The following is a 21926-nucleotide window of genomic DNA, read 5'->3' as shown; positions in this document are numbered from 1 at the left end:
TGCTGCAGTTTGGCATTTTTATGTATTTTTGGTCAAGGAAGAGACTAGCGAAAACGACAAACTGATAGGACCAATATTTTTTGGGAGATATCAGTAATTTTGGAACACAATAGCCTTACAGTTGCCTTGCTCAGAATCATAGAATTGAAGTGGGTTTCCTATCAACAAATATGGTGTCACATTTCATGTGCAGAAACAGACATGCCAGCTGAGAGGCTATTCAACTGAAAATGTCAGTGGAATTTACCAAGAAAGTAAAGGCATGAACTGTATCAGAGGAACTAGAACCTGTGGTTCCCCACAGGTCAACGCGCTAGTAGACTATAATGAATTATTTGATATTTTCTTTTCCATATATAAATTAGAATGAATTTACACCAGTTAGAATAATTTGCTCCTCAGTGCATGAATTTACCCATTAGTTATCAATATTTACACATTGATTTTGTTGCATACTTATGTAGACCTGTTTGTTTCTACCCAACATGTGTCAAATTCTTTACACTGCTATAATACTTAACTTATATTTTTCTGTTTAAGAATGGACTGTTTAGCATAATACAGAGCCAAAATGTATTACTAAAAATGATCTGGAAAAAAAAAAGGCTAATGTACAAGTTCCTCAAATGGTAGTGACAACCTTTAGTTAAATTAAAGACATGTATAAATACAGTAAGAAAGATATGGCAAAGTAACACTGAAGCATGAATCACAAAGTGTTATGAGATTTTACGCATATTTATTTTCATTAAGAACGCATCTTGCGCATTCACTCTACTGTAAAAGTAAACAGAGGTTTGGATTATGCACATCAATGACAAATCCTTCCTTCAGACATACAAAAGACCAAAATGGAAAAAAAAAAATAGCAGGTGAACATTTCTGAAGGAAGCTCCAGCCTGCAGAGACCCCAATCTAAAAACCTGACAGCTTCTCTATAGAAAGATCTTCAACGTACAACCCCAAAGGGTAAACCCTGAACACTGGGCAAACCCCACTCAATGAGGGCGCCTCAAGAGTTGAAAGAAAGATCCTAAACATCTAGTATAACCTGGTGAGACATCCAATTCAAACATTAGAGCCATAATAGTAAAATACAAGAATCAGACTGAAAGAAAGCAAAGTTTCAGTTCAGACTTTTGAGGCACTCTTGGTTGAGTGGAGCTTCAGTGGCACTGTAAACTAGTTCAATATGCACATTCACTTCATTAATTATAATCTTTCAAACAGCAGAGGACAAAATAGCAATATGAAAACTACACTCTTTCATTGTAACAGCTGTATGAGTCAGATGCTTCTCCTGACCATTGGGATATTTAGAAGTTCTTACACAACTGACTGAAATGACTCCCGGAAACACAACATGGTCAGGAGAAACTCTAACTAAATGTTATGACAGGGGGCAGAGTTCACAGCGGATAAACATTAAATTATCCATATACAATAAATACGCTAGCCTAAAATGATAGCTTGCGATTGCTTTGGCACCCCAAACACGACAGGATGCTGCTCAAAGGAAGGGGACTCGGGTGAGTGGAGTCAGCATTAGTAACAGACATGAATGACAGTTCATTTATTCACGGTTAGTTAGTACAACATCTTTGCTAATGGTTGTGTTTGGATTGGGGAATTCCCTCTTCTTTTATTTGGTGTTAAAGCACACAGTTGATGGTAGACACCTTTGTTACAAGGGGACATGGCTGAACAGGTACGACACAGACTCTCCATTGTGAGTTCTACGGATGGCCTCTGCAAGGATCATGGAGATGTCGATAACCTGAGGGAAGAACAGATAATACAGTGTCAACACATTAAGAAATTACTTGTACACCCTTCAAGTTAATTATAAGCCTCTCTACCACACTGGCACTCTAAATCCTCTGGGAGTAACTTAGGGGTTAGAGCCTGAAGTTCTTGGTGGACAACCTCCTTTACCAGCAGAGCCACAGCAACCCTGTCTAGTCAAGATTTGCTTGTTGCTCTAATACGTATATTTTTAGTCATTAAGAACATAATTAAACTTAACTTAAAAGGTTTTTGCCATTTCACAGGCTGACTTAATTCTAATGCAAGGGTTTGAGTAATATTGAAAGAACAGGATTTTCAGGTATGACTAGGATGAAGTAACTTAATAAATAGAAGATGGTGAAGATCCCCCAAACAAACTCTATAGCACATAGCAGTAGGGATGTAACAATTACCAGTATAATGATAAACTGCGGTAAAATTCCAGACTGTTAGTATTACCATTTCAAGTTCTAATTATCATTAAAACCGTGTTTAATTACTACACTTGGAAAAACTCCCGTTGATACTGCACATTTCCTGGAGAAGCAGCAGCACTCCAGGTGCGCATGCTCAGTTTGCAATGTTTGGTCTTTGAAAACATGACGGCAAGGCACCTGCACGCAAGTCCTGCACAGGTTCACTTTTCCAAACCTGCACCTGCAAAGCTGAGTACCCTAACCTGACCCGTAATCCACATTTTTTTTCCATGTCCAATCTGAACCCACCCATACCCGCGTACATTAGACCCACAATCCGACCCGACCTGTGATTCAACACATTGTCTACATAGTAACTCAATTTTAAGGGCTTTATTTTTGGCTAAACTGCACGCCATCAATAAATCTAATGTGTGCTGCTCAATGATGTCTGTGGCTGGATGTAAACAGAGGTAAGGTTCACTTCACAATAAAACAAACCGGCTGTGGATCAACCACAGTGAAATTATATGATGATCATCATTAAATGTCCTAAAAAAAATTTCATCCATGAATCTTCTTTTATTTTTGAAATGGTTTCTTCTCTCATCCAAGAGACTTCTTCAGTTCTAATGAACTTCAGTTTAGAACCGAAGTCTCTTGGATGAGAGAAGAAACCTTTTCAAAAAGAGCTAAACTGGTCCAGTTGAACTGAGAAGAACTACCAAAAAGAATGATGACCTGGGCAAATAAAAACCTACAGACTCCCTGACAGACAGCTCGACTGTTTTTGAGATTAGTGTTACAGTATCAAGACCATAATTACCTTTAACATTAGTTCACCCATGACCTCGAAGGATCCTGTAGTTCTGCCCCTTTTCTCAAAGTAATTCAAATCCTAATAGATGCCACAGTGCGTCTAATTACATACGGTCTATGCTCTAAACCAAATATTTTGACTCTCAAAAGTTTATTTGCTAAACACTGAAACTTCACAATATAATAATTACACTAAGTTATAATTCATAATTAGAACCCCACCTAAAATCCTGAAACCTGTTTCATCATCAGACATCACTACTTCTTTAACCTGCTGCTGTGTTTTCTACAAACAAAACAATGCATTATTAGTGATATTTTCAGCCACCAATCTGATAAATCTACACATAAAGACGTAATGTTGCTGAAAACCAGTCTACGATACAAATATATTTAAAGATGATCAGTTGAAATTTTCAACAGTGAAAACTGAGTGACATTAGATCATTAGCATGATTTAATTTGGTATATCAATTAATTACTTGTTAAAGGTGAAAAAACTCCCCTTACCCTTCTCTTTTTTTGGTGATGGCATGACAAATTACAAAACATGAAATCACATTTACATGGACAAACTTACACTTAGTTTTTAAGTACATCTGTCTCTATTTGGCTGTTGATTGGTTGCCTACTGCAAACTGCAGTGACTCTGCACAGAACAGTCAGGCAGAGAACCTGAGACACTTTCTCTGAAAAATATCAGTTACTTTCTTTGAGGGGGAGCTGAAATCCGATCCAAAAGTCCTGTATTTGTTACTTGTCACATTTTGGGGGACAAAAAAAAAAAATCACTAATAAGATCTGAAAACTCAACAGATCTACAGAGAAACATTACTTAGTTGGCTACGCTTTTTAAGTTAGGCTGAAACCTGCTTCCCCTGCTACTAGCTGAATTTGAAGCACTCATTTGAAGACACAAAAAAGAAAAACAAAGAAAATGCAAACTGTGTGTTACCATAACTGATACTGAACTAAACTGCAGAATATTGTCAGAAGGTGGCAGTGTAGATTATGTTACCCATGAATATAATAAGCAGAAGAATAAGTAGAACTTTCTGTTATGTCTTCCTTCCAAAAATGTTTGTCATTTTTGTCACAACCCGATTCATACTAGAACCTCGCTTCATTCTACACTTGTGCAAAAATACCTCCTCCTTTAACTAGTATTTCTAATTCACAGCAATTTATACATGTTTAGTTAATATGAAATATTTTTACTTCCGTTTCTTTTTTTCCACAAGCAATGCAAAAGAATTTAGAACCGATTTTATTTTGAAATATAGGCAGCAAAATGTCATATTTTTGCACGGGTGGAACAAATCGGGTCTCCAGGATAGATCAGGTAATGGCAATGTTTGTTTGTAGATGAGACAAAGGAATAATTTGGGTCATCAATCTAAACTACCTGGTGCTACAACCTGCCAGGCTTCATAGCAACTGAATATCCACAAGGATACTGAGGATCACTTAGCTAATAAGCCATGTCACTTAAATGTTTGATACGTCAGAGATTACTTGAAAAGGTTTTTCCATTTCTTATTATTAACTTAGGTACAAACCATGTTTTAACAAAATTGAGGATGTTTAACCAGTTTTGCCATTTCCGTAAATATTTCCAAAAGAAAAACTTCAACTACTATTTAATGGTTGTACTCCATTTGGCAGTGTTCAAAGGCAAATACGAGGGCTGTTCAATAAGTTCATGGCCTCACCCAGAACAGAACAACACAGACTGATAATTTATATTTTATTTTTCAACATAATCTCCATTTACAGCAATGCACTTGGTCCATCGATGTTCAAGCATCACTATCCCATCACGAAAGAATGTAACATCCTGTATTATACAGTAACAACCAGTATTTCTGGGTGAGGCCATGAACTTATTGAACAGCCCTCGTACACAAGCACAGAAGAGCGTGTTGATGTTGATCATAGCAATGAAAAGAACTCTTTAGTTTTGCCAGGCTGAAAAATGTTTCAGAAACATTTCTGGTGTCGACAATCCCTAAGGAGATCTGTGTTCTTACCTGTATTTTGGGACAATGCTTCATCTTTTCCTCCTGAGGGATTGTGTTGGTGACCACCACAGCTTCAAAGCAGGCATTGTTAATGCGCGAGATGGCTGGGCCAGAGAAGATGCCATGAGTTAAGATGGCATACACCTTAGTGGCACCTGCAGAAATAAGTCTGATAAAGAAAAAACAAAAACATTAATTTTTGTCTTCGTATCAAGATGATATACAGAAACCGTTGGAGCCTTTTAGGTTTTACATCAAGACCACAGAAGTTTTAGTCTGAGTATAACTTCTTTGCCAAAAATTATGGGCCTTACTTGTCAGCAGCATGGCAGATTGTGCCACATGTATCAGCCATGTCATCCACCAAAATGGCTACCCGGTCTGTCACATCCCCAACAAGAACCATACGGTCAACTTCATTTGCCTTTTTCCTCTCCTTGTGAATAAGAGCGAAGTCCACATTCAATCTGTCTGCTATTGAGGTGACCCTGCAGGTAAGGTGTACAGGCTAAAATGAGTGAAACCGTATGTACAACACACAATTAGATAGCTGTTGGAGATAAGAAAAGCTAACACTCTAAAGTAAATTAAAGAGGAGATATGATGGAAGTAATCTATGATGAAGGGTAAAATGTCAAAAGTGTTGAAAAAGCTGTAATAGTTTACCTCTTGGCTCCCCCAGCATCAGGTGAGACAATGGTACAGTTTTTCCATTCAGGGATGTTCTCTTTAATCCACTTCAGCACAGCTGGCTCTGCATACAGGTTATCAACAGGGATGTCAAAAAATCCCTGAAACAAACAACAGTGGTTATATGGACCATAGCAATAATACAAAGACCACAGGAGTTTACTCTTAACTTTACTGACATTAGAGTAAACATTAGAAATTTGGTTTCTAATGGACATTAATGAAAAACATGCACATTTGTCTTATCCACGAATTAAAGTACAAATGGATTTCATGTTTAACTATTGTTCACCTGTATCTGCGAGGCATGCAGGTCCATCGTGATGATGTGGTCAGCACCTGACACCGACAACATGTTGGCCACCAACTTGGCAGAGATGGGGGCACGGCTCTGAAATGAAAATAGATCTCTTCAGTCACATGGAAAAAGTGAACTGGGAAGCATGTCTTGCTTCTAAAAATAACTCAGAACTGAGAGCCTAATAATTTAGTAAAATTATAGCAGTAAAGTTCTGTCAGTAACTCACTTTATATTACACAATTAATACTGACAGTATTCTGAGCATAACCACTGTTATCTATACTCAAAATGTACAATATGGTGAGATGGATACTGCTATCAGATTGACACTAAAATGCTACGTAGTCTATGCCAAATCATGCATAATCTTTCAGTTGTAATGATTATTCAACTCAAATTTTGGTGAATTAAAACTGCAAAATGCAGAGTTGTGTAATCTAATTAAATGTTGGCATGACGGTTATTAACAAGCAAACAGAAACTCAATCTGAAGTGGGTTGGCAACAGAAAATGAATTGGCAAACAGATGAAAGAAATGGAAAAGAAGCACAAAATAATGAAAGCAAAACCGCCTTGCCATTTAGTCTTTGATGGGTATGGCTGCAAGCTTCTTGTCATGATGCTGGATGGCAAATGGCATGACAGAAGTAATTAGACAGATATCCCTCACCCCCACCTTGTCCTTCTTGTCTTGCCGGGCATACGGGAAGCAGGGGATGACAGCCGTGACCCTGGAGGCAGAGGCAATCTTGCACGCGTTGATCATGATCAGGAGCTCCATCAAATTGTCATTGATCTCCCCACATCCACTCTGCACAATATAGACATCTTCCCCACGCACGCTCTCCCCTATTTCCACACTGTCAGCAGAGAGAGGTGACAAAATAAACAGTACTTAGTGTCTCGGGGCTAACACACCATTACAGGCAGGAGATAGATGAGATAAAAGTAAACAATGGCTTATGTGTTCATGTACTGAGAGCTGGACGAGGTTAAAAACGTTCAAAAGAGAAGGGTATGGAGTCACAAAGAAAACACACTTTAAATTTGGTGTGTTGTCTTGACAACCTAGACAACCACGGTGACTGTTGCTCACCAAATTCACACACTGTTAGTTACCATGACTTCTGCTCTGTGGACTACAACTACCTAACAACACTGCGCGGCAATTTCACCGTGACACCACGTTTCTAATTAAATTTATGCAGCTAGGCTCCAACACTTGCGTTGTGTACACCCCTGACAACCAGCTTTTTCAGACTAGTCGCAGACAACAACTCACCAGGTTTCTTGGTTGCTAAATTTCTTAGTAACAACCTTTCCCAGCTCGAGACCAAGGCGGTCTGCGATTTTCTGAGACAGGTCCGGATGCGAGCTACCGCTGAATATTTTGATATTCGGCATTTTGTTGCGGTCCAGGGCGTCGTTCAGTCCGAGCGGGCAGTGGCAAGGAACGTCTGTCGAGCCAGAAGAGTCCAGGCCAGCGACCAGAAATTGATCAACAGTTGACAGGCTACTCTTACCGAGCTAAGTGTGTTACTACCTATCCACCATTATGTCCCACACATCACGCGTGCAGTGTTTCTTCGCGGGGCGGCGCGCACGTCCACTTACGTTTGTTCTGACGTAATGACGTCAACCTGGAAGGACGCAAGGGAGACAGGCAAGCTAGCAACAGCTTCTATCTTTTTTTTTTTTTTGGAATAATTTATAGTTTGATGTGGACAGGGAAAAAGTATGGGTATTACCTAAGAAGTTTTTCATCTAGAATAAGGTGCGAGAGGTATCTGTGAAACTGTTACACAGGTGTTATCCAGTTAATTCAGCTCTGGTTAAGTATAAGATCAATGTCGACCCTCTTTGCTCATTTTGTCACTATACTGATGAAACATTAGCTCATCTGTTTTGGGAATGTGCCTTCATTCAGTTTTTTTTTTTTTTTGGTGTGATATCAGTCTGTTTTTAAATAGAAAACGGGATATTTCTCTAAACTTCAAAATTGAATATATTTTATTTGGTTTCTTTATTAATGATCTGCCTGTTAAGAAACTGTTTATTCTTAATCTCATTTCGTTATTTGCAAAATTTCATGTGTATGCAAGCAAATTTGCCAAACAGAAAGTCAACTTTGTGGTCTTTCAGTCCTACTTAAAATCCTACTTGGGCACTCTTAACTTTTGTACAAACTCTAAAGCTGTGAAAACTAAAGCCTTATGTAACGAATTTAAGTTGTAATTTTTTTTTTTTTTTTTGACTTTTATTTATTTAATATACTTACCTATCTATGTATTTATATTTAATTTCTTCCTTCCTCACCTCGAGCATTATGTTTTTCTTGTTATGTTTATTACTGGTGACTGCTGTTAATCTATATTGTATACAGCATTATGTTAATAAAATTTTGGGGAAAAAAAAAGGCAAGCTAGCAATGCGATAACAACATAAGAGAGATCTTGTCAAGATTTTACATAGCATATATACCACTAATAGATATCTTTCTAAATTTTTAGATGTCGAAAATAAATATAACTTTTGTAATAATGAGCCTGAAACTTTAATACACTTATTTTAACAACGGAACCACTCTATTACCCTCTGGACTAAATTGGAAAGATATTGTGTAAAGTCAGACACCCCATTGTAATTGATTGTAAGTCTGTTATTACATTTTTTATTCATGAAGAGAGCAGCACCCCAGTAAACCCCCAGTTTACACAGACTCCTGGCTGAATTTGAACATTACATACTCAGTATTAAGCTTATAGACTCCCCCAAATGTGATAAGACTATCAAACTATATGAAGAACATTTTAATGAGAACTAATTTTAAATAATGTCTTTGTTTTTGTTTTTCTGTGTCTCTCCTTTTTCTACTTCCACTTTTGATGCATATTTAAGATGTTAAGATTGTTGTAAATTCATATGACCTTGTCGATTGCATGTTTGTCCTTTTTTAACAGTATTCTTTGAAATAAAGTTCTATTAAAAAATAAATAAATAAGCCAGGCTAGCAACATAAACTCAGCCGTATACTCGTGATTATAAACAGAAATAGCTTACCTAATATAAGAAGAGATGATATGTATTACCAAAAAATACTTGCTCCCGTATTATTTTCTATGGAAGCTGAGAACGGCCGTGGATTTACATATTATTTTATGGTTGTACATGCATACATACATACGTACATACAACATACATACACACACACACATACATGTGTATGCCATTTGTGTTAGGTTCTCCTCAGGAACACCCCTTTCCCTCAAGGCTGACAGAAACCGGTCCATGGTGATCTGTAAAGTAAAAAAAAAAAAAAAAGTTAATGTTGTCACATTTGTTAGCAGCTGAAAAAAGTTGTTCCCCTTTTGACTGCTGGCCCTTGATTAACTGTAAATACAAAAGGGTTGTAATAGTTCCAGTTTATTTGATAGCCACACCTGCTTTTGAGTTGATGATTGTAACGCACTGTTCTGCACCACTAAGCATAATGTAAATACGACACATAGGACACAAAGCACTTCTAGGGGAATAAATAAACATTTGATTTAACGTTACACAACACATCCTGCTAAATTAATGTTACCCTACAAAGGTCAGTGTAGAAAAGCCCGACTGGTATCTGTCGGTTGAATAATAATATTAACATAAAATTAGGTTGTGATTCTGACAGTAAAGTGTCCATGAGCATTATTTGAGCAATAGCAAGTAGCTAACACTATGTTAGCTGAAGCTAAGGGAGATGTTAGTTGATAACATGGTCAGATTCTCATCTGTTTAGACTAAAATATTGCCCCTTGAGCCTTCAACACGCAGTAAACAAACTAACGGAACTTGTAGTTACTGTAACTTACCGGTAACTTGTTGCTGAATGTGTGTTCTGATCTGTACAGCACATGTCAGCCACAGCTCTTGAAGGCAGCGATGTGGAGGATGTGGTACCTGTTTGCATCTGAGTTCTATATATGGTTCTCTGTTATGAAATTAGAAATTAATTAATTTGTTATCTCGAGAAAATGATCTTTGTTATCTCATGATTACAAATTAATTAATTCATTGTTATCAACCATAAAATAATATGTAAATCCACGACTGATCTCGGCTTCCGTAATTTTCCATTCATTGATAACATTGGAACCTATTCAACATGTCAAATTTAGTGTTTGTCATACAATTTAAAATAGTCTACAGTAGTTTATATTACAGTACCATGTTACAAGGAATATATATATATATTTTTTTAAGTTTGACACATTTGGCATATTCAGTGTCAAGGAGAGAATGTACATCAGTGAAAGACCTCAAACAAGGTAAATATTAATTTTGGATATTGCTGTTGGCCTAATGCAGTGCAGTTGAACTGTAACCTCACTCCACCCTTTGCATTATAGTAAAAAAACGTAAAAATGGGTAAGGGCCTGAGAGGGGAGGTGTTGATGTGTTTGAATGGAGTTGCTCAGTGACATTGCCAAGCCGTGGAAAATTGAAAAACACACTCTTGTGGCATAGGTGTATCACCCCACCCCACCCCCAGAATCCCCTGAAGAGCACATTAGTGTGATGAAGGAACATGGTAGCCTGAGTCATATCAGTTCCAGGCTTTACCCCAGTACCTGGAGCTTCCTGCTCTCCACAACCATTACTGAACTATGTGAGGTTTTGAAGGATAGAAATTCATTTTGGCAGTGCTTCTGTTCCATCAAAAGCACAAGTCCAAATCATTGTGCCAAAATATAAATAAATAAACTAAACCCATGTGGATGACAAAGCTTTGATTAGCACTTACTTGACAATGAAAGAACACCTATAAAGGATGTCAAGTATTTTTACACACATTTCAGAATGCAAATAAGTCCCAAACAGTTGGCCATCAGCACCAGCCTTACGGTTCAGGATGATTTTTAAACACTTCATACTGTTTATTTGACTGTTGTTTATTTTCATATTCAAGTAATTCTGTAAAGCCCTGTGAGGCAACCTTGTTGTGATATATGGCTCTACAAATAAAACTGAATTGAATGATGTATTGAGCCATTTACTACCCTTGAAATGCTGAGTTTTATAAATAGTATAATCATTTAGTGTTCAGCATAAAACACATTTAAATGTTCAGTGTGCTGAATATGGAGAGATGTAATTGTGGGAATGGAATCTAAAACTAATAATTATGTTGTCGTTGTTGTCTCATTACCTGGAAATATAGAGGCAAAATCTTAGGCCTACATCTTTCTGTGTGCCCCATGGGACATTATTTTGACAAAAATATTAATATAATAAGAATTTTAAATCAGCTACACACTGTTGTATGTCAAGATACTTTTACAAGTGGTGTTACAAATAGTAAAGTAACACGCAGTATGTAGTTTTGTGTGAAATGGCGCAGTAGACTGCATTTCTTGTAATAAATAGATGTACTTTATTATCCCAAAGTGGGAAATTACATTGTTGGCCGTCAGCTTGACACAATTCAGCTTGTTCTTCTAGAATAAAGTGAAAAATATTAAAAGAGACGAAACTCACTACGTATATGTCTGGTCATGTTGCACTGCAGAGATGTCTTCAGCAGCTCTAAACAGACTGTGGAGAGTTCATTCATTCATTCATTCATTCATTCATTCATTATGTGAGTAACTTAATCCTTAAGAGGGTGTGCTGGAGTCTGTTCCACCTGCAATCAACTGAAGGTGGGATACACCCTGGTATTACCAGTTCATCATATGTCTAATGTATAAATAGAAACAACCATTCACTCTCACATTCACAGTTATGGGTGATTGAGATTGACCAGTTAACTTTATAAATTAAAGTCAATGTTTTTACACAGTGGGAGGAAACTGGAGAGCTCAGAAAGACCCCACACAGAGACAGGGAGAATATGCAAACTCCATTGTTTACATTTGTCTCTCTCCGCTCCACGGCACCACCATGCCACCAAGAGAGAAAGTTGCAATAATGTAATCAACATTACTTTTGGATGTGTAGATTTTATAATTATGTATTTACAAACTTTGATGCTTCAACAGATTTACAAATAACAATAACTATCTTGTTCTCTCTTAAAGTGATTTTTTCCCCCAAAGTCCCATGGGGCACAACTACATGGAGTGGGTCTCTGTAACTACTATTGTGTTTTTTCCCCTCCTACCTTGGAATGAGGCATGTACATCTAGAAAGAGAGTGAGTCCCTACCATGGAGTCTGCTATGCTGCACTGCTAGGTTTCTACTATAGCTCAGCTTCTTAGATTCTTAATTTTTTTGTTTTATCTAGGTTGATGTAAATTACTAAGGTACATCAGTATTGCATCACTTTATTATCCAGTTTACTAATGAGCCTAGAGTGAACAAACACAACACATGCTCTAAGGAGGGCCTTTTTCACATTTTGAGTGAAATTATAGAGAAGTGTGAGGAATACTCAGTTTTAATCTGCAACTTCACCTCTTTAAGTCACTAAATATTACACACTGAACCTTTAAATGTTTTAAAAATTTCAGTATCATGACCTACATACATATGTTCTCTAGATGGTTTGACATAAAATTATGTAAAATATGAATATGAATACTTCACTCTAACTGAGAGGTTTGCCAACTTCACTTTTTCTTCTTTCAGTTTTGTAAATTAATACAAACCTACTGCAGTATTTTTGGCACCTACTAAAAAGTTCTCCCTTGTAATTGGTCCATAATGTGCTTTTCAAAAAACTTAGCATAGTAACAAAAAAAAAAAAATGTTGGAATTATTTTGTGTCAATAACACAAAGCTATTTTACTGCCAGTGTTGTGTCAACTCAGTAAAATATAATGTGCTCAGTCAACATCAACTTGTGCCTGATGCAAATGAATGAAGCAACCACAGCCGGAAGTACCTGCAGGGAAATCTTTCCAGGTAATTGTCTTTTCACATGACATCAGCTGTTTAAAGTCATACTTACTGACACCTCTTTTTGTTAGATTGCTGCATGCAATGTCATTTCCAAATTCTCTGGAAGAGTTTAAATAATACACTTTATTGCTCTTAAAACATGAGTTAACTTTGTACACAGACAGGACCACAGTGACGACAAGATCATTGACAGTAAATAAAGACAGAAATGATCAGGTGCACATAAGAAAACAATGGATTAAGCCGTGGCAGGCTCATTGTATGAATGAAACAGACAAATCCACATAGCTTTGCAAAGCAACTGAACAATGACAACCACAGAAAATGTTTCTCATAATGTTAAAATGTTCAAGTGCTGATGAGAGACCATCATCTGATGTTTTTGTTTATAAAAATAAACATGTCCCATGCTTTATACACATAATATACTCTTTAAAATATATGTTTTGCTATTAGTTTCTATGTTACATTACTACTATAAATAATTAACCTTACCGACATGTTTTATTTAGTTCTTTTTACAAAATAGTGAAGAGTCTGGATAAATCTTCATGTTACAAGTAATGATTTAAAAGTATTTCATATTCTCTCAAATATTTCCTCTTGTTATTTACATTTGCAGTTTAGAATAATACATTTCCATACCGAATGTCATTTGAAAAACATTTACATATTGCCACATGGCCTTTCATTTTTGCCTGTGTTTTTCTCCTTTTACAGCTGGAAAAATGTCTGTACGAACAGTGACGTTGCCTTCAATAATCTAAGCATCAGCCCCTGAAAGTCCAATATGTAAGGGAAAACATGCAGTACAGTGAATGGTAAAACACTGCTTATGGTTATGGAAAATGCCACATCAACACCACAGGACAAACTGTTAAAAAAAGTGCCTGGAAATATCCTGAATGGGAGGTCAATGAGGGAGAACTTTTCCTATTGATGGCAAAATTTTCTGAACTGATGCATAGTCCTGTTTACAAGTATCATTAATCACATGGAGCCAAATCAAAAAGGCAAATGTACAACAGTACTAGGACACAATTTCACCAGTTTAGCTTCACTGTAAAAGATCATCTGCACTGACTCCAAATGTTTCTGGATTTGTATGAATATTTGCAGTCCACAGTATTTCACTAAGCAGTTAAATGCATCATTGGTTTTAGTGACTATGGTCCAATCCCTATTCACCCCTTGGCCCTCCCCCTTACCCCTACCCCTTGGTCCTTTCACTTGGCACTACCCCTTGAAATGGAGTTGCAAAGGGTAGGGGCTGAAATATTCTTCTACGAAATGGGACAACCCTTCGAGACCTGTTACGTCATCGACAGTCATCAACACCACTATACACAGATGCAACATCTTTGTTTGTGAAAATTCATCATGCTGTCAACAGCTGTAACCGTCTCTGTTGCATGGGCTTTGGGCATGTTTTTGTGGCTATCAACCGCAAACTGCAGAAATGTGATCTATAACACATTGAAACTGCATTAAACGGACGATCAAATGATTAAGTTATTTATGAAGAAAATGCGTACATTTGTGTGTTTCTTTCATCACACTGCTGCACTTTTTAGTTGTGTTTAAAACCATGTTGCCAATAATTCAAACATAATTATGGGGGATTTCTCATACCCCTCCATTTGTAGTGTGGTCCTGAAAAATCTCTGTTTTGAGGGCCAAACAGCCCTCCCCCTTAGCCCTTCCCCTCTGACTCACTGAGAATCAGGACACCCCTACCCCTTCATGTGCACAAGCAAAATGGAGGGTTAGGGGTAAGGGAGGGGGGGGCAAGGGGTGAATTGGGATTGGGCCTATGTATCAAAAGTTGGGATGCACTGATATATTGGCCCATATTTACTTATACTAGTCAATATAAGATGACTTTTCACCTATGGCAGTGATAGTAAGATTTTTTTTCATATATTTGCATGTTTGAATCTTTGTTCACTTAAAGATGAAGGGCTGAAAGACAAATATTAACGTTTTGAAAATTCATAATTAAGATTTATTTGATAGGGGAGGATAAATAACAACAAAAATACAAAGAAACACAAAATAACCGTGGAATGAGCATTAGTTATCATCCAAGATGTCATTTGAATCATCAGTGTTGATATTGGCCATTGGAATTTTGCAATCAGTGCATCCCTAATCAAAAGAGTATAACTTAGTTGGACTGTGACAGGAATTTTTATTCATGTATTTTTGTTTCCGCAAGAAAAAACAAATTGCCAATCTTGTAGTGTCATCAGTCATTTGATTTTGCAGCACTCTCGTTTAACAGTATGTCCAGTATACATGTTTAGTCAGGGAAGCTATAGAGCCTCTGTGATTAATTTCAAGGTTTAACAAGAGCGTGAGACAAAAAGATTTCAGACAGAAAACGGATGTGTTAGTTTTATTAAAATACATAGAAAACTACTTTGTGGGTTTATTATACTGTATATTTGCTAGATTGCACAATGTTTAATAGCACATAGAAAGCAAATTAGTCTATACTGTATTTGAAAACCTGAATGAAAACAAAGGATCCTTTGAAACACGTAAGCTCTAACTTCGAAAAAGATGAACTACAATAACTTGGTGGTGTGGACTAAAGTGAGTTTTTCAGCAGCAGGACAAATAAAAAAAAACAAATAATAAAATGAATCAAACATTAACATATGCATTTCAGTTTGCAAGCTAGTGTCAAAGGTTGTGCAAAATTCTAGTGATAGATTTATTAATCACTTGCAGATGGATGGATATATTTAGAACTAAGATTCACAGCAAGTGAGATGCAAGTGAGTTATGGATCAGTGATGGTGAAAAATACAGTGTGCATTTAGTACAGTGTGGGTTGTTCTTTCATTACAGTAGAATGAGGTAACCGCACTCATTACTGTACAGTGAGTAGGACTGTGACTTGGGTCTCTGCTACATTGTCTGCCCTGAGCAGGTGTGTTTCATACCTGCACTGTTATAGTGAGAGAATGGGCTTCTGTCAAATAGAGTTAAATATATCATACTTTTCTTTCACTGATTTTCATTTTCCAACACTGTCCCTCACTTTTTTTTTTCACCTTTGTAACAGTATGCCAGACAGTTTTAACATAGCCAACAGAGATCTTCATTTTGCATTACAACAGTTAGAAAGTTTAACAACAAACACATCACCACCTAACCAACCAAAGCTTTGGACTATGCAATTTACAGAAGTCGCTACTTAACGAGATATCTGAAATATTTTAGTCCAGAGCATACACTTATTTTGGATGATTTATTATAATTTTAAGGATCTGTTAACTTAATACATTTCAAATATATTTGTCACCTTTTTTCTCCACAAAACTTTATATTATTTGCTAAATAGATACAACTCAAATATATATTACATATAAAATATTGTACTGACAAATGATGTATTTTGAATATTGATGTGAGGTGATTAGCCCTGTATCACCCAGTCTGTTATAGGGTTCTTATTCCATTGTGCATTAGTGTGGCGTATGTTTATTTTCAAAACAAGATCCACAAGGCTACCTCAGGGCCCGTAAACATGTGATGGAACAGCTGCATTGCAAATTTTACTGAGGATGATTCATTGCATGTCTTGTAAAAAATGTAAACAATAAATAAATAATGATTTTGGATAGAGTAGCTATCAACATTCTTGGTTGTTTTATGTCTCACTGCCTTACTGGGCAGGCAGAGTTTTGATGGGTCGAGTAAGTGAGTTCATATTATTGGTGTTGGATGGAACTTGAGGGCTCACTGTCTTTGTTGGCAGACTGCTTGAGTGTCCCATTGATTCCTCTGCAGCCCGAAGTAGCAAAGTGTAATTGATAGCTACTTCCTCAACTTTTCTTAATAGTTGCAGCCTTTGAGCTTCTGAACGAACTCCCCTAACCAATTTGATGAAAGTCTGTGTTAGTTCACACAACACTTGAAAACTGGCTGTAACAACGGCAAGCATACGAGTTGGGCTTTTTTCAACACTTGCTACTCTCCGGCATGATGCTCTAAACTCTTTGAAGCGAACCGCTAACTCCTGCTTGTATTCTGTGATCCGAGAGGGCTGGAGACGAGCCTCACCTTCGGCTTGTGGGCTGTTAGCACACTGACGTAGAATCGCTAGAAGCTCATTAGCATCCAACTGAGCATTGAGGAAGCCATCAGGCAAGGTAAAAGTCTTCCCCTGTAAAGCCTGTACTCGAGCCAAGCTTCCTTCTAAAGTACCACAGGCTCTCAGGTCTATCTCCTGTGTCTGTGGTTCCTCCTCTTCTTCCTCCTCTTCTTCCCCACTGCAGTCCTCTGCATTCAGGACCTGGAGTGTTTTGCTAACTACAGGAAATGTACGTGAGTCCAGCTCCATGCCTGGAAGAACCTGAAGAGGTATGGAGTATGAAAGCTCATCCTTCTCACTGCTCTCATCAGCTGCCTCACACTTTCTGTAGCAGAAACAGAATGAGCAACATTTATCTTTTTCATCACTGTCTTCACTGGGTAGGGTAAGCAGCACCTCTCCTGTCCCTTCTTTATCCTCACGCAGTAGCTCTTCTCCCTGAATGAAAAATACACCCTTTTTCCCTTTTCCTTCTGCCTGATGAGACTCAATGTGGACTGGATCAACAGGGGTAGGGAGTCTCAGCCCTGTGGCCCGCACTCTTTCCATCTCCTTCTCTAGACTCTTGGCTTTGGGTTTAACTTCAGCATACACTGGTGTGCTCGTGCTATTATCCAGCTCTCCAATACTGTATCGCCTCTGCAGTTTCTTATATTGTGGAGCTCCCATACAGTCTGTTTGAGATGTACAGGTGGGCAAGCAAGAGCCACGCTCTCCTCTTGGTTCTCTTGACTCAAGGCTGGTAGAGCGTATCCTTGTGGTCTTAATCTCTAAAGTTTGAGGTCTCCTTGTAGAACCAGGAGTGTGAGAGGTTTTGGAGACTGCTGGAGGAGTCTTTGAGATAGTTCTCTCTCTGCCTCTGTGCTGTGTCTCTGTGTTGGAGCCAACAGGTGTGTCAGGGAGTCGCATGCCTCTACACATTCGCTTACAGTCACAGCTGCGTCGTTGCTCTCGAGAGATACCAGGTGCCTTCAGCACTGGGCTTGTACGAAGCTGGCAAGCACAGGGAGTGCCTGAGGGCACAGGTGAAGATCCCTGGGGTAAAAATTCTCCTTGGGATGACTTGGGTTTCAGCAGTTCCTCTAAGAACTCCAGCTCATACTGGCGAACTTTCTGCAGCTGAGCCCTTCGTTCGTCTGTTTCTCTTCGCATTCTTGCTGGGAACGTTGCTGAAAGAAGGTTTCTAAAGCTTAAGAAAGGAGCACTGCGCTGGGACTTTATCTTACCACTGCCTTGCTTCTTTGAGTCTCTGGCTGGGAGAGTGGAAACCTTATCCACAGAAGCACTAGGGGTTGGATCATCTAAAATAGGTAAGGATTTTACTGTACTTTTCTGTGACTCTGGGTGTGCTTTAGCCTGAGCACCCTCAGTCTTACCCTCAGCTCCTTCTTTTCTCTCTGATTTTGCAGGTAGCCGAGGAGAGTATTTGGTTTGTACTTGAGAGCTGGGTTTGGCCAAACTAGGATCGGCTCCTGCTTTCATTGCATTTTCTTTGCTGTTAGCCAGCTGTAGGCCTTTTGCCCTAAGTCGCTCATCATCGGTGGGAGAGGAGGATTGAAACACCACTACCTTTTGCACTTGTGGATCTTTCAGTCTTAGTTGAGTCCCAGGCTCCTGTTGCACTGGGCATGTGCAGAAAAGATCATCAACTGGCAAAAGTTCTGTAGAGCTTGAAGGCTTCATGGTCTCACTAGAGGCAGTCTCGGCATCTTGGCACACATTACTTGGGGAAATCTTGGCAGAGGCAGTTATGTCCACAGGCAAGAGGATAGGTAAGGCTTTGTTGCTAGGGTCAGTTTTAAGAGAGGCAATTGTCTTCCCCTTAAAATCCTCACAGAGATTTTGGCTCTGCGTCTCTCCCACTGAATTTGATAACTTATGATCTTTGCTGACTTGAGCCGTGAGCAATATATCTGATGCTTTCAGTTCTTCAGGTGACTTGGAAGGGGGATCTAGGATGTTTGCTTTGGTGGGCTCTGTGTTTGCTTTCATTAATGCTTTTTGTTCTGTCTGTGTAGTATCTTGATTGCTTGCCTGCTCCGATACAACACGAAGTATTGCGGAGTCCTGACTGGGGCTGACTTTAAAGGGAACAGTTTTGCTGAGGATAACTTGCTTGGGTGGGCAGCCAGCACGAATCTGACCCACAGAGAATGCCCCAGTGCCAATGGTCTTTGCAGTGCAACCCGGGATTGCAAGGGGAAAGTCACGGCGACATAGGATGCGTTCCTTGTTTATATGGTGAGCAAGAAGGTATGCCTGGTTCTGGTTCTGCTTCATTGCTGACACCATCTCAGAAACATCTGTCAATTCAGAGGAGTTGGTCTCGTGTCCTGAGTCCAGTGATGACTCAGGTGTAATGGCAGCTAAGACAATTAGACCTAAGAAGAGAGGCAACACAGCACAGTGTTAGAATGATGAAGAAACAACAATAATACATAAACATTTAATTATTACAAATAGGGTTTTCTATTGGTAGTAGACAGGGCATTTGCAGCTGACCTCATTCATTCATCTCAATTACAAAAACAGTTTAAATTTGCTCTCTAAATTGGCCTCACAGTATTAGTATACAGCCCATCTTCAGACTTATTTGTGGCCTAGTAGGTTTAGTTTACCTTACTCAGAGTGAAAGAACTACAGTATTTTAATGCTGATGCAAATATATCTGTGGTATCCTACTCTATGTTCAGTCTAAAAAATGAGTAGTAGTAATATAGTAGTAATAGTAATATAAATATGCCCTTAAGATACATTTTCTCTAATTTACACATGTATCAGAGTTGATTATTGCTTTTAATTCATGTTTTTAAAATGTTTTGCTTTTCAGTTGATGTATACATATGAGCTCCATTATTTCTTGTTTACACTTCACAGTAAGTAAAGGAAATGGATGCTGAACTGCAAATATATTGTGTGGTAATAAAATTCCAATGTACAATATAATGGTAATTGATAAGAAAATAAATCTTGTGTATTGAGCTATTGATCTTATTCTGTGATTTAAAAGAGAGCTGTGGAATGACTCAGGTTGTTGACCTGCAGTCTGTGTTGGCTGTTGAGGGTGATGGGGGTAGTCCTCAGAAGCTGCCAAAGCTTCTAGTGCCTGCAAGGTGGATACCAGGGCATCATCAAGCTCCTGAGCGTGATCCCGTACTGTTCTTGTAGCCACATTATCTATCAGTGTCACAGGCACATCTTCCTTTGCCTGGGCAACCTTTCCAGTGGCTGTCCTCGGGCTGGCACTGGTTCGAGCCTTTCTTCCTCTTTTTGGGTCATCCTCATCTGAGCTGTTGTCCCTGAAGCCAGGTGGTGGGGCAGCAATAGCAGATGATGGTGGTTGTAGCATCTCTCCACCGTTAGTTACCTCCTCCTCCTCCTCCTCTTCATTACCTGGGGGTGGTAGGGCAGTAAGGTCAACAGCACCTGCATCTCGGGACGCACAGGCACTGGAGCAGTGTTTACCTGAGCTCCCACTACTGTTCACAACTGATGACAGACCCTCTGCCCTAAGCCTTGCTTTGCAGGAATCACAGAAGTATCTTGTGTTTTTCTGAGATTGATTCATTGTTTGGGCTCGTATTCTAAATCCTGTGTTTTCCACTGCTGGATTCTCTGAAACCCCAGCTATTTCTTCTGTACTCTGGAGGGTAGGGTCAGACTTTGTGCGGGGCCGACCAGGGGGCTCTTGAGAAATAAAGTTCTCATTAATGTCAAGTTCAGCTTCAGTGTGTGTTTGAAACTCCTGAAACTGCTGTTGTTCTCGAAGGTGGACATGACACAGGCCCAGATGCTGAGGCTCTGCAGGAACAAGGGCCCTGGAAGACCCTGACTCCCTGTGTGAGTTCTCCCTCTCGTCGCCTCGCCGCCCTCCACTAGGCATGCTGGTTGTTCCAGAGCGTGGGTGGGCATGGTGGGAGCTTCTGTAATCTGAGGATAGAATGGTCAAAGCAGTGGAGAGTTCGGGGTGTTAAAAATAGTTGGGATAGAGAAGATCCAGATGGGAAAGCAGAGGTGACAGCTTGTGGTCACATGGAAATTATTGGTTATTTCAGAGATGGATGTTGGAAGTTGAAGCTTGTTTGAGGTTGGAGGGTTAGTTTCTGGTGGAATGTGATGATATGATGATCCTTCTTTATGTGGACTACAGGTTGAGACAGCAGATGGCAGAGGATCTTTGTAGAATAAATGTTTGTGATTACATAAAAGCATTAAATGTACTGTAAAATTCCATGATGTTATTCTATCTTGCGAAATAGACATATATGGTAACCCATTCCAGTGAATCAAGATGGAGATGAGGAGAGACAGCAGAAGGCACCATGGGATGGTAGTTCCAGGACAACCTGGTTACTCAGGTAATGGTTTCAGTCAATGAAGAAGATCAATGTCCATGTAGAAATAAAATAAAGTTTGCTAAATACTTCTTGACATGCAGGTCTAACATCTGACAATGCTGAAAGGAGAAAACTTGAACTTATATGACTCCAGATGTGTGAAATAAACATTTTGCTTTAAAAGCTGAAACAATGAAATTTCAGATTTAAAAAACTGCTGTACATTGCCTTGTTAGTGGGAAAATATGTGAGATATATGAAAAGACTTTTAACATACCTGCCTTGGTCAGCTGAGACTGACCAGGGGTCCGAAAGTAGATGGTTCGTTTTGGGTCTACAAACAGCTTGTAGTAGCCAGAGATGAGACATGCAAAGTTACTGGCATCAGGCCATTCCATGAGTAGGACCAGGGGCTGCCAGGGATTGCAGGGAGGGGAATTAGGAGACTAATTAAGCGACAGGCAATGAGTATTGCCTGCTCCTTTTGTAATGAGTTCATGAAATTAAAATGACTTTTTACAGCAGTTTTGAAAGCATCCAAAATGCATATTTTGTTGTGCTTA

The 21926-nt window shown here is 38.8% G+C and overlaps 2 protein-coding genes across 3 annotated transcripts in view; both read right to left on the bottom strand.

The window, feature by feature from the left end:
* Positions 1–722: 722 nt before the first annotated feature.
* On the bottom strand, positions 723–7631 carry prps1b (phosphoribosyl pyrophosphate synthetase 1B). 2 transcript variants are annotated; one of them, XM_030145857.1, is made up of 7 exons: positions 7318–7631; positions 6706–6895; positions 6027–6125; positions 5711–5835; positions 5359–5532; positions 5054–5213; positions 723–1777 (listed from the first exon to the last, which is right to left on the bottom strand). In XM_030145857.1, the coding sequence occupies exons 1-7, from the start codon at positions 7437–7439 to the stop codon at positions 1685–1687; spliced, it is 963 nt and encodes a 320-aa protein (XP_030001717.1). In that variant the 5' UTR covers positions 7440–7631; the 3' UTR covers positions 723–1684. The 2 variants fall into 2 exon arrangements, with proteins under 2 accessions (XP_030001717.1, XP_030001718.1); XM_030145858.1 differs by having other exon boundaries at positions 6712–6895; positions 7318–7630.
* Positions 7632–14830: 7199 nt separating this feature from the next.
* frmpd3 (FERM and PDZ domain containing 3) overlaps positions 14831–21926 on the bottom strand; it is a 90096-nt gene continuing 83000 nt past the window's right edge. Inside the window, exons 15-17 of the mRNA XM_030145952.1 lie at positions 21641–21776; positions 20066–20956; positions 14831–19407 (exon numbers count right to left, since the gene is read on the bottom strand). Coding sequence (XP_030001812.1) covers positions 16598–19407; positions 20066–20956; positions 21641–21776 — 3837 coding nt within the window. The 3' untranslated portion in view covers positions 14831–16597. The remainder of the gene's footprint in view (positions 19408–20065; positions 20957–21640; positions 21777–21926) is intronic.

The sequence above is a fragment of the Sphaeramia orbicularis genome, chromosome 10 (assembly GCF_902148855.1).
Source record: "Sphaeramia orbicularis chromosome 10, fSphaOr1.1, whole genome shotgun sequence".
Classification (NCBI taxonomy): domain Eukaryota; kingdom Metazoa; phylum Chordata; class Actinopteri; order Kurtiformes; family Apogonidae; genus Sphaeramia; species Sphaeramia orbicularis.
The sequence above is the reverse complement of the archived record's forward strand: the minus strand, read 5'-3'. Positions and strand labels throughout refer to the sequence as shown.